This window comes from Bos indicus x Bos taurus, chromosome 9, assembly GCF_003369695.1.
Source record: "Bos indicus x Bos taurus breed Angus x Brahman F1 hybrid chromosome 9, Bos_hybrid_MaternalHap_v2.0, whole genome shotgun sequence".
Taxonomy (NCBI): domain Eukaryota; kingdom Metazoa; phylum Chordata; class Mammalia; order Artiodactyla; family Bovidae; genus Bos; species Bos indicus x Bos taurus.
The window spans coordinates 95,461,869-95,474,336 of NC_040084.1; the positions used below are offsets into that span (position 1 = coordinate 95,461,869).

Sequence of the window (12,468 nt, forward strand, 5' to 3'; positions counted from 1 at the left end):
GGTGGGGTGGGGGTACTGGCCAAATGAAGGTTAAAATTCAGATGTATTGATTTTGGAACATGGTTCAGAACAGGGAAAGGCTTCCACGTGACCCCCACAGCCCCCTAAGGCTTCCAGGCCACGCCAAGCATGAAGGCCCAGCTTCAGTCTTGCCGTGTGCCCACTTATTCCTAGCCTGCGGATACACTCGCTCAGGCCAGAGGCTGGCACGTCCTGCTTCCAACCACCTCTGGTTAAAATCTGTCCTGATCTCTGAAACTGTTGAAATCATAAACGCTGCACGTCCAGGTGTGGTCGTGAGGGGACTCTGCAGGTACCTCCACTGGAAGAGATACCACCTGACAAAGGCCTGTAGGGAAAGAATTACTCTTCCCACCAGGATTAACCAAGCCAGAAGAAGATGCGCTGGAGTGTGAGGGAAAGTGGATGTTAGGGTCAGGAAACCTGGGTTCCGGTCTGGTCAAGGTGACCTGGCCGTGGCAGGCACCACCACCTGGCTGTTTGCAGGTGTGACAACTCCGGTTGGCTTGACAAGACAGGTGCCCTTCTCTGCAATACCGGGCTCCGTTGAGGGTGTCCCCAGACACACTGTTCTGTAGGCAAAGGGGTGATGGTAACCTCACCTTCCTGCTGGGACTTCCACGCACTCTTAAGATGCTGCATTCTGCCTCCATTCACCAGGTCATCACGTGACCTCCTGAGCATCCAAAAGCAGCCCCCCTCATCCCCCCAGGGAATGAAGGTGATATTGCCTGTTCCTCCCAGAGCAGCACAGTGTTCCTGCAAAGATCCCCCGAGATAACTTAGGCAGCAGTTTAAAGTCTCTGTTGTCTAAATACAAATCTAGATTGCTCATGCGTGTTACTCTGTGCTGGGCTCTTGCTAAAAGCTTTGCCTTTTATCCTCATACCACCCTGAGTGGGTATTCACTTGACCCTGTTTACATCTATGGAAGCTTAGGGAGATTGTCACAGACCCCTGGCAACAGAACCAGAAATGGGGGCCTGGAGTCAGTCTTGGTTTGGAGGCTGAATGCTGATTCTCCACTTTAACGTGTATGCAAGTCACTTGGGGGTCTTGTTGAAATGCAGGTTTGAAGTCAATAGATGTGGCTGTGGACGTGAAATGCAGGATCTCAGGTGTGTTTCTGAGGAACTCGGGACCAGGCAGGCGGTCTGCCGCCTCGCTGTAAGGGCAAGCCATGGAGAGTGTGTGACATGTATTTGGAAGGTCTTTGAGACTCCGAAGTGCAAACAAGTGTGTGTTCCTTTCGGCTCTCCAGCGCCCACATGAACACCGTCCAAACTCGTTCCTGAATTGAGGTGGAAGAGAGGGTCAGTGTGCGCTTAGGTGACACTGGGTTCTGGGCAGATGGAGCATATGTTATTTATCAGGTTGGTCAAAAAGTTCATTTGGATTTTTCCGTAAGGTCTTATGGACAAATCCGAATGAAGTTTTTGGCCAACCCAATACTTGATCACATTTCATTGCAAAATTCCTGAGAAAGATATTGCTGCTCCTATGATAGAAATCTAGAACCTGAATTTTAGTGCAAGGTTAACCACCTTGTCTCATAGCCATGGCTCATGAAAAGTGGAACCAGGAATACACCCCAGGTTCGTCTGACTCTTAACTTATACATTCTTAACCTCTTCAACATATGCTCCACCTAAGGAGGACAAATGAACTTTTTAAATCCTTAAACAACCCTGTGAAGCCTGGGCTGTTACTGTCCCATTAAAGATGAGGGACTCAGGTGCCAAGTGATGGCCCGGGCGGGTAGCGTGGTCAGAGTGGCAGGGCCAGTCGGAGGCTACCCCCAAGAGCATTCCTGTGATTCCTGCCAGGAGACACAGCAAGGTTTGCAGACCTGCGTGGTTCCTGCTTCTGATGTCACGTGCCAGGCGCTGGGGCATCGCAAGTATCCGTAGGCTTCACTCCTGACCTTCTGAAGTGATGCAATGTGACATCACCCTCCCCGGCTGCTCGTGCCGTGTTGGGGGAACTGCCGGCTGACTGCAAGGTGGTCTGAAGGGCCGGCGGTGCCCAGGGGTAGAAGCCAGGAGAATGGGGTGGAGGGGTGTGTCCAGAGAGCCCCCAGCGGGTGGATCCTTTGTCCCCGGGGTGCCCACTTCACTGCCACACTCTTGGCAGGACACGCTTAGGACTTTCTCTCTCCCCACATTGCTTGAGGTTGCGGCAATTTTAAAGAGAAATTTAGCCAAATGTTTATAAAAGTGCTCAGTAATTATGGCATGATCTATAAGTGCTAAATAATTACTGGGTCAGCATATAAAGAGCACATCTTTAAATAGGATGTCTGTCAGGCTGCAATTACGCTTTAGCTGGTGAGCTCACGACAGTTCCACTCACACTTCTATAGGAACGTGTAGGAGCCTCTCGCCAGCAGTAAGGAGGCAACACGGTGGGTGCCCTTTGTAAGTGGGGGACGCCGGCGGCCTTCTGCCGGGGGTGACGCTGAGACACAGAACTAGGAAATCGTTGTCTTAAAATGATGCCAGGATGAGAAATCCCTGGGAAATTAGTTCAGAATTGCTTCTAAGTTATGTCTCTATCCTTTAAGTTGGAGCTGCAGAAATTCTCCGGGAGATATCTGGGCCAGGGTTCATCAAGAAGTGAATTTCTGCTGCCGAACTGCCCTCCTCTGGGGTTAACTCAGTCTTCATAAACCCTGGGAGCAGCATAGCTGTTTCCTAGCACTCCTGCACACACTAAACTTTATACTTGTTATTTTTGTTGCTGTTGTTTGCTGCGTCGCTTCAGTCGTGTCCGACTCTGTGCGACCCCATAGACTGCAGCCTACCAGGCTTCTCCGTCCATGGGATTCTCCAGGCAAGAACACTGGAGTGGGTTGCCATTTCCTTCTCCAATGCATGAAAGTGGAAAGTGAATAATTGCTAATTTAGCGTGTTAGTAGCTCAGTCGTGTCCAACTCTTTGCATCCCCATGGACTGTAGGCTGCCAGGCTCCTCTGTCCATGGGATTTTCCAGGCAAGAATTCTGGAGTGGGTTGCCATTTCCTTTGCCAAGGGATCTTCCCGACCCAGGGATTGAACCTGCATTTCCTGTATCTCCTGCATTGCAGGCAGATTCTTTACCCACTGAGCCATACGGGAAGCTGATAGACAATTTTTTAAAATCTGCATTTCTTTAGTTCCAGGTGAGCCTTCTAGTCTCCTTTTTGAACACCTTCATTTCTGAAATCCTCCCCTTGGGTGTCCGGTTCCTCCACCCTCTGTCTCCTGCCCTGTGCCCACCCTTTGGTGCCCCCGAGCCGCCTATTCTCTGGAGGACCTCACACATCACTGGGCGTGCGTGATCTCATGGCCAGGGTTCTGCCTGGCCTCTTTGGTCCCTGCGGTTTGGCCTCTAGCTAGTCCAGGGACGTGCTTCACACCTGAGCATCGTGATAGCCCCTCATCCTGGGATACCCTAACTTTGGGTCTCTCCTCAGCCAGCCTCAGTACCCACTCAGGTCACACTCCCACTGAAGACCACCCCAGGGGTCCCTCCTGCACTTGCCCTCCCTCTCATCCCACTCACTTGGCTCGTGCCTCCATTTTAATGGTTTGTATCTCTGACGAGCTAGTGAGCCCTGGGGGCTTCCCAGGTGGCTTAGCAGTGAAGAAACCACCTGCCAGTGCAAGAGATGCAGGAGACTTGGGTTTGATCCCTGGCTCGGAAAGATCCCTTGGAGCAAGGAATGGCAACCCATTCCAGTCTTCTTGCTGGGAAATGCCGTGGACAGAGGAACCTGGCAAGCTACAGTCCATGGGGTCACAGAGTTGGACGTGACTGACCACACACGCACACAGTAAGTCCTTGGAGAGCAGACAAAGCATCTTCTCGGCCTTTCCCTCCTCCTCTTGCCCCCAGGACTTAGAGTGGTGCATTGAACACAGTGTTGCTTTAACAAATGTCATGGAATTGAGTTGAGTTCTGGGAAGTGAGAGCAAGAACAAATGTTACAGAGGCAGTCACGTCTTTCATCTCTTCCATACTAGTCTTAGCTTTTCATTCCTGAAAATTATGACCGTAGGGCAGCTGTTTATATTTCCAAGTTGAACTTCCAACCCAGTGTCACAGTCTAAAGTCTCAATTTGGAAAATTTGTCTTTTCAACCAGGAAGAGGTTCCCCCCTCCTTGTTCTGTACCATTGCCGTCCGATACAGTGGTCCCCAGCCTTTTCGGCCCCAGGGACGGACTTCATGGAAGAAGTTTTTCTGCAGACCAGGGTGGGGATTGGGGGTCGGGAATGGTTTCAGGATGATTCAGGCACGTTACGTTCACTATGCTCTTTATCATTATCACGTCAGCTCCACCTCAGATCATCAGGCATTAGCTCCTGGGGGCTGGGGACCCCTGCAGACAGAGCTTTCTAGCCACTGCCTCATGTGGTTACTGAGCACTGGAAATGTGTCTAGTGCGAACAAGAAGCTGAACTGATTTGATTCTAATTGATTGGAACTTAAATAGCCCCCTGTGACTAGTGGCTACCATATTTGAAAGCACAAGCTGTACACATTATAGAAATCCCAACTATAAAATATTTTTGTTTAATTTAGAGACATATTTTGATTTTTTTCCCTTTTTTAATGAGCATATCAGAGATGAAATTCTGCCTCACAGGCTGAATACTCTATTTCATGTGGTTAAATGCCTGTGTCATTGTGAAGGTCAAATATGGACTTCAGTTTCTTTAAGACTTGTACTAATCCTTAAGTACTTTCCTGGTGGCTCAGATGGTAAAGAATCTGCCTGCAATGGGGGAGACCTGGGTTTGATCTCTGGGTGGGGAAGATCCCCTGGAGAAGGGAACAGCAACCCATTCCAGTATTCTTGCCAGGAGCCTGGTGGCTACCGTCCATGGGGTTGCAAAGAGTCAGACACGACTGAGCGACTTGCACTCACTCACTCACGTCCTTAAGTAATCCACCCGTCACTGTTCGTGAATGTCTCAAAGCTCAGTGATGTCTGCCTTGGGACCCCGAGTGTGTGTGTGTGTGTGTGTGTTTGTTTATCCACATGGAAGCATGCCCTTTTATTCAGCACCTGGAAGTTTACATATTAGCGACATGCAGGCCATGCTCATTGAAGTCATCACATTTGAACAAAACCAAACTGGGATGCCGACTATCCTGTTAATTTTGTGTGTGTTTTTTCAGGCTGGCACACCAGATATTCTGAAACCTCTCGGTCCAGAGAGTCCCAGACGCCCCACGAGCCCGGTTTTGAAGCAAGAAGACATCTCATCCAGTCCAGTGCTCAACACTTTGTTCTCAGGAGGCTTGAGACAGGTGAGTCTCATCTAATAATCCTTGACCCGTGCTGTGTGGTTGTCATTATGTCAAACTGGATTGGTCGGCAAGGGTACAAGCGATGTGTTGTCTTGTGGGATGAACTGGAGCACAGTGAAGTGCTGAGGTGACATTTTACGTAGATTGACAGCTGGGGGAAGACAAAAAAAACCTGGCAAATCTTTGGTGGTTTTCTCTTTTACATCTTATCGTGAGCATAGTCATACAGGCAGAGAGTAATTCATAGTAAGTCACGGTGTCTTAGGGTGAGACGTGTTTAGTTTTGATGAAGTCTGATTCATCAGGTTTTTCTCGCATGGTTGCTTCTCTGTCTGTTTTAATTAGTTGCTTTTTATTTTTGGTTGCGTGGGGTCTCGGTTGCTTCGTTGCTGGTTGCAGAGAGCGAGGGCTACTCTCCGTTGCGGTGCAGGGGCTTCCACTTGTGGCCTTGGAGCGTGGACTTGGGCATGCGGGCTTCCAGGATTGCAGTGCAGGGGCTTAGATGTGTGCCCACGTGGGATCTTCCCAGATCGAACCTGTGTTCCGTGCATTGGCAGGTGGATTCTTACCTCTCTACCACCAGGGAAGTCCTTTCTGTCTTACCTGCCCACAGGTCATGAAGATGTTCTGCCATGTTTTGTTCTAGAAGCTTTTACAAAAGCATAGCTTTTATGTGTGGTCCCTGCTCCAGCTCATTAATTTTTGTGAATGGTGAAAGGTGCAGGTCGACGTTCGTTTTTTCCAACATACGAATACAGTTTATTCCAGTGCCCTTTGTTAGAAAAAGGACTCTGATTTTTCCATTGACTTTGGTGTCTTTGTTGAAAGGCAAAGGACCGTGTCACTGCGGACCTTCTCCTAGGTTCTCTGTTCTGCTCCACTGACCTGTTTGTCTTTGTGCCAAGGCCGGACTGACGTGATCACTGTAGCTTTGTAGGAAGTTGGGTGGTTTAAGTCCTCCAACTTTGCTCTTTTTTGAGATTGCCTTGTAATGTTTTAAACGTAGAGTCTTTTCATAGGCAGGCCTTTTTATTCGTTCACTTGCTATTCAAAAACATTGCATGAATGTTGACTCTGTGTCTAAACCCGTGATATGTATTAGATACGTAAGAAGGAGCCTTGGGTGAGGGGTGCTGAGGCTTCAGTTAAAGCTCTTTAATGTATTCAGTGACCTCAGACAATCACTCAAGAGGGAGGGGACATACCTGTGCCTAAGGCTGATTCATGTTGATTATATGGCAGAAACCAACAAAAGGTTGTAAAGCAATTGTCCTCCAATAAAAAATCAGTTCAGTTTAGCCGCTCAGTCGTGTCCGACTCTTTGCAACCCCATGTACTGCTTTTTGTGACCCCATGGACTGCAGCATGCCAGGCTTCCCTGTCCATCACCAAGTCCCAGAGCTTGCTCAAACTCGTGTCCATCGAATTGGTGATGCCATCCAATTATCTCATCTTCTGTCATCCCCTTCTCCTCCTGCCTTCAATCTTTCCCAGCATCAGGGTCTTTTCCAAGGAGTCAGTTCTTCACATCAGGTGGCCAAAGTATTGAAGCTTCAGCTTCAGCATCAGTCCTTCCAATAAAAAATAAATTAATTAAAAAAAAAATAAACAATCACAAAAACTCCCTCAGCTTCAGAGTCCTCATCAAGGAGATGGTATCAGAATTGTTGTTCTTATTTCACTGGATTGCTTTGGTAATCAAATGGATGCTTACCTTCTGTGGTGTAATACAGTGGTTAAGAACTCCGCTTCTAGAAATCAGCATCTTGGTTCACCTTCCAGCTTCTTTAGTGGAAGGAGCATGTTCCAGCGCTAGTATTCTAACCACTGTGGTACTTTAGCCTTCGGGTGGTTGTATTTTTATGAAAAATAGTGTCTACGTCAGAAAATGATAAACTTACCCCATCCCCATGAATGTCCAGCAGAATATTCAGAAGTCACAGCAGAAGCAGGCTAGACCTTGAAGAAGCGCCAACATCCTTGATTCAGTCCACAAAATGCTGGCAGTTCCCAACCCACCCTTTGGCTCCAACCACTGGCTCCTGTAGGTGGTCCCGCGTCCATCAAAACCATTGCTCTACACCCTCGCTGCTCGAAGTGTGGGGTTACCTGGGAGCTTCTCAAAGATCAGAATCTCTAGCCTTCCCTCAAACCTACTGGAGTCTGAATCTGTAATTTAGAAAGAGCCCCAGCAAATTCAGGCTTCCAGCATGGCTCAGTGATGAAGAATCCACCTGCAATGCAGGAGAGGCAGGTTCCATCCCTGGGTCATGAAGATGCTCTGGAGGAGGAATTGGCAACCTGCTCCAGTGTTCTTGCCTGGAGAGTTCCCATGGACAGAGGAGCCTGGTGGGCTACAGTCCATGGGGTCAGAAAGAGTCAGACATGACTGAGCAGCACGTACCAGGAGATTCATGCACACATAGACACGCAAATTGAGCCCTGTCAACTTCAAATCCAAGTGAAATACATTGTTTGTTAAGGATTCTTTAGCAGTCCAGGGATGTGCTAAAGAACTGCGTTCAGTTCTCGCAACCCCTATTGGGGGACCCTCCCAACTCCTGCCCTGGGTCACCTCCTGCCCTGGGTCACACAGCAGCAGTCCTAGCGGAGCCAGACGGAGTGGCCCTCGCCCACTTGGACGCCCTGAGCATCAGGGATGGTCCTGCCAGAGCCTCTCAGGTTGCTGCGTTGGGGTATGGGTGTTGTTTATACCGGAGAAGAGTTTGGAAAGGTGAAAGCTCTGAATGAACACTTCCCTGAGGGGGAGCTTAAGCAAGGGCATCTCCAGAACATTCTCTCCTGGGGCTGAACCCCGTGGTGGGTACGGACAGGGGAGGCAGAGGAGCGGCCTCTGGGAGCTTTTCCAAGACCCATGGAGAATTTGCCTCCACCCCAGCTAACGTGCGGACTCCAGCCAGCTTGAGGGTTTTTTTTTTGTTGTTATTATTAACTAGTATTTATTTATGACTGCATCAGGTCCCAGCTGCGGCATGCGGGATCTTTTGGTGCAGCGTGGGCTCTTATAGCTGTGGCATGTGGCTTGTGGGAAACCAACTTCCTAACCAGGGATGGAGCCCGCGTCCCCCGCACTGGAAGGCAGACTCCCAACCTTTGGACCACCAGGGAAGTCCCCTAGCTTGAACCTTGATAAGGCTGATCCAGGAGGACGGGGCCAAACCCTCCTAAGAGTTTTTCAAACTCGTCCAGGGTCCTCTCTACTTGACTCTTAAGCTCCTCCAAGGCCCGGAAACCAACACAGAGGTAGACACACGACTCGAATCCGCCCCACAGCAGTACGCGGGGCTGTCCGCGAGCTGCCCACCGCCCCGCACCTGCCCCCTCGCTCAGTCCTCGCCGGGGCGCTGGTCCTGAACAGCCGGACTCAGCCTGCTTCCCAGTTCCTTGGGCTGTTCCCTCTCCCAGGCTCCAGGCTCTCTCACTCCCTTCCCGTCTTGGCTCCAAGGTCACTTTCTTAGGAGCTCTGGCCTCTGCCCTGCTCTGCCTCCCTGGCTCACCTGCTCTCTGTTTATCCACATGCTTATCGCCTTCTGCCCCTGCGTAATTGGCTTTACTTGCGGTTTATTGTCGATTGTCATTCCCAGGGGCCCCAGAGCAGTGCGTGACACTTAATGGCACTCAGTAAACATTTGTGAGATGGTTGGATGCATTCTTATCGGAGCTATTCTTGAAAGCCCACTGTGCACTAAATGCAGAGCTGGGAACTCCGCCTCCAGGTCATTCTCACCACAGTCTTGTCCTCAGGATGCTGTTGTCCCATTTCACAAATGGGAAAACTGAGGCTCTCGGAGGGTATGCCGTTTGCTAAGGCTGTATGGTCACTGCAGAATTCTGATGGGGAGTCAAAAGTCCAGGCCTTCTGTCTTACCCCAGAGGAATTGTTGGCCTCCTAAACTGACCGCCACCCCCAGTTCAGCTTTGCTCACTTGGAGCCGGTCCACACCCCGAAGACTTTTCAGAGTCGTTGTAGGGGAGGGGAGGATGCTGGGGTAACAGGATGTGGTGAGTGTATGTTTTGCACTAAGACTGTTTCTTGGGAAAGTACCTCTGAATTACGGTGCAAATTCAACCTGATGCTCTCTTTGCCCTTTCTTCTAAAATCTACTCTGATTTGTGCCCTCAACATTTATCATCACGAGGTTGAATTATTAGACATTCAATCCTAACCTGTTCCCCTTAGACTGAAGCAGTGTGTGTTTGAGGAAACTAAACTCCCACAAAGCCAGGAACAGTTTTGTTTCTTGCCTGAAGAAATGTCGCCTCCCTTTCTGAGAAACAGGAAGTTGGGGCTAGAAAAAGCTTATTAAATCTCTGCTTATTACAAAAGTAAGAACTCAAACGGACAATAAAGAGAGGAAGCACTCAACTTCCTGAGCAGTTAAATCAGTGCAAAATTAGAACAAGTGCAGTTTGGGGACCATTTTAGCAAATTTAAGAAGTGACACAGCTCAGTGTTGGTGAGCGTGTGGCAAGGCAGGTGTTCTATAAACTGCTGGTTGAACTACGGGGAGGGCAACCAGCTTCAACAGGCATGCTGTCTTTCACTCAGCGATTTTAGTTACAGGAACTATTCTTTAGAAATCGTCATGAACTTTGCCAAAAAGCATGTATATGTGGATGTTGAGGGCAGCATTGTTTATCTTCATAACTTTTTTTAAGTTTGAAAATTTGGAATTAGCCAAAATGTCTAAAATAAGGCAGTGGTTAAATAAATTATGGTACATTTATTCAGAGGGATACTTTGCAACTATTAAAAGTCATGTGGTTGGAGGATATTGAAAAGAATAGCGAACATAGATATCGATAAACAAAAATATTAAGTTACAAAATGGTATTACAGTAGCACAGAATTAGAAAAGCAAAATGAATATACTATAGACCCTGGATTGTATCGAAAGGTTGAGAATAGTTGGCTTCTGCTTTCTTCTTAAATTTTCTTGGCCTTTTCTGTGTTTTCTGAATGTTCTCCATAAACATGTAATGTTTGTGAGAAGAAAAATCCAAGTTCTTTAAAAAAAAAAAAAAAAAAACAGAAAAACAGAAAAACTCCTCTAGTTCTCAGAAACGTAGCGTTGGTAGTGTGAAGAAACGTGCAGTTACATTTTTAGCAATTCCCTGGGGAAAAAAAATTATATCCAAGGTTCCCTCTGATTTTCGATTTCGCCTTCACTTCTGTTTTGGAAAAAAATCCATGAGTTTCTGTCAGTGTTTTCAGCCAGCTGACGTTTGCCCTGGAGCTGAGGTTGCTATGTCTGGGGGAGCGACCACGTGCCAGGAACGCGCATCTGGGCCCCCTGCACCTGGAGGGGTGGGAGTGCGGCTGCTGGAGCGACTTGCAGTCGCTGAAGTAAAGCTCCAGCTCCCTAGATGTTTCTCTTAAATGTCAGTCTGAGACCTGGAGCCTTATCATGGCATTTGGGGTCACTTCTAAGTGGGAACTGTCTCAGAGCGTTCACCCCACCCATCTCACTGTGCTCGCTGGGGTTTTGGAAACTTCCATTTTCCTTTAGTATTTCTGAACTTCTCTGGTTGCACTGACTTTTTAAAAAAGAGTACTTAGCTATACACCCACATTAACCTCTGCTGTTGTTGTTGTTCAGTCGCTCAGTCGTGTCCGACTCTTGGCAATCCCATGAACTGCAGCACGCCAGGCTTCCCTGGCCTTCACTAGTTCCCAGAATTTGCTCAAACTCATGTCCATTGAGTCGGTGAGGCCATCCAACCATCTCATCCTCTGTCGTCCCCTTCTCCTCCTGCCTTCAATCTTTCCCAGCATCAGGGGCTTTTCCAATGAGTCAGCTCTTCGCATCAGGTGGCCAAAGTATTGGAGCTTCAGCTTCAGTCCTTCCAATGACTATTCAGGGCTGATTTCCTTTAGCATGGACTGGTTTGATCTCCTTGCAGTCCAAGGGACTCTCAAGAGTCTTCTCCAGCACCACAGTTCGAAAACATCAATTCTTCGGTGCTCAGCCTTCTTTATGATCCAACACTCACATCCATAAATGACTACTGGAAAAACCATAGCTTTGACTAGATGGACCTTTGTTGACAAAGTGATGTCTCTGCTTTTTAATATGCTGTCTAGGTTGGTCATAGCTTTTCTTCCAAGGAGCAAACATCTTTTAATTAAAATGTTGTTGAATAACTTAAGTATCTATACAGATGCTCTTGCATGTAAAAAGAAAAACATAAAAATAAATATATTATAGCCTATTCATCCAGTGGACCCCGGGAGTGACAGTGAATGAACTAAAGCTACACCTAACTGTATAGATGAATTTTTAAAGCTTGATATCAAGAAAGTACACTACTGGAGAATATGTACCCAGTATGATTTTAATTATATAAATTCCAAGATCAGCCAAAATGAATCGATACATTGTTCGGAGGGGATATATACACATGTAATAAAACCAGACAGAAAACCAAAGATGATAAACAGAAAAACTTGAAACGCCCTTGACCTGGGAGCAGGAATAGAGGGAGTCAGATAAGGAAGGGGCCATGGAGCATTTCCATAACCCCGGTTTAATCTTTCTTACATTGAGTGGTGAGTATGTAGATGTTTAATAATTAATTATTCCTACCCATTATAGGGACTTTTCAATATATTTCAGAGTAAAAAGAAAAAGAAAAGAGAAGGAAAGAAGAAAAAAAAAGGAAATGATCCACTCAGCTTACAAAGAGTGACTACATCATTTGGTTTCAAAAGCTGAATAAATTCACTAAAGCATAGGCACAGTACTCAGTTTTTTACACAAAATAGCCATTGAGCTTCACACCAATCCTATGAAACAGATCCCCACTCTATAAATCAGGAAGCCGAGGCTGTGGAGGATGAGAAAAGTGCTGAAGATCACACAGCCTCTAAGTGTCAGGGCCAGGGAGATGTCTGTCTGGCTCCACCGCTGCCGTCTGACTTCCCTGCGGTAATGCTCTCCCCGTGCTCTTGGGGAAATCAAGATTTATCTATTTATTTGTTTTAACATATCTGTGGTTTCAGTTGACTTTCCTTGACTTCTACCTTTGTGAAAATCAAAGGGCATCAGGAGGCCTTGCTTGCGGTTACAGCAGATAACGCCTGACCTTCAGAGAAAGTCGCCACACGCTCCCTGCCCGCTTTAAGGAA

The 12,468-nt window shown here is 47.6% G+C and overlaps 1 protein-coding gene across 2 annotated transcripts in view; it reads left to right on the forward strand.

Annotated features, from left to right (window-relative positions):
• The window catches only part of SYTL3 (synaptotagmin like 3), an 84,048-nt gene that overhangs the window by 52,045 nt on the left and 19,535 nt on the right, over positions 1 to 12,468 (forward strand). For both annotated transcript variants that reach the window (XM_027551950.1, XM_027551951.1), the window contains exon 8: positions 5,187 to 5,318. In XM_027551950.1, the coding sequence (XP_027407751.1) occupies positions 5,187 to 5,318 (132 nt within the window). The remainder of the gene's footprint in view (positions 1 to 5,186; positions 5,319 to 12,468) is intronic.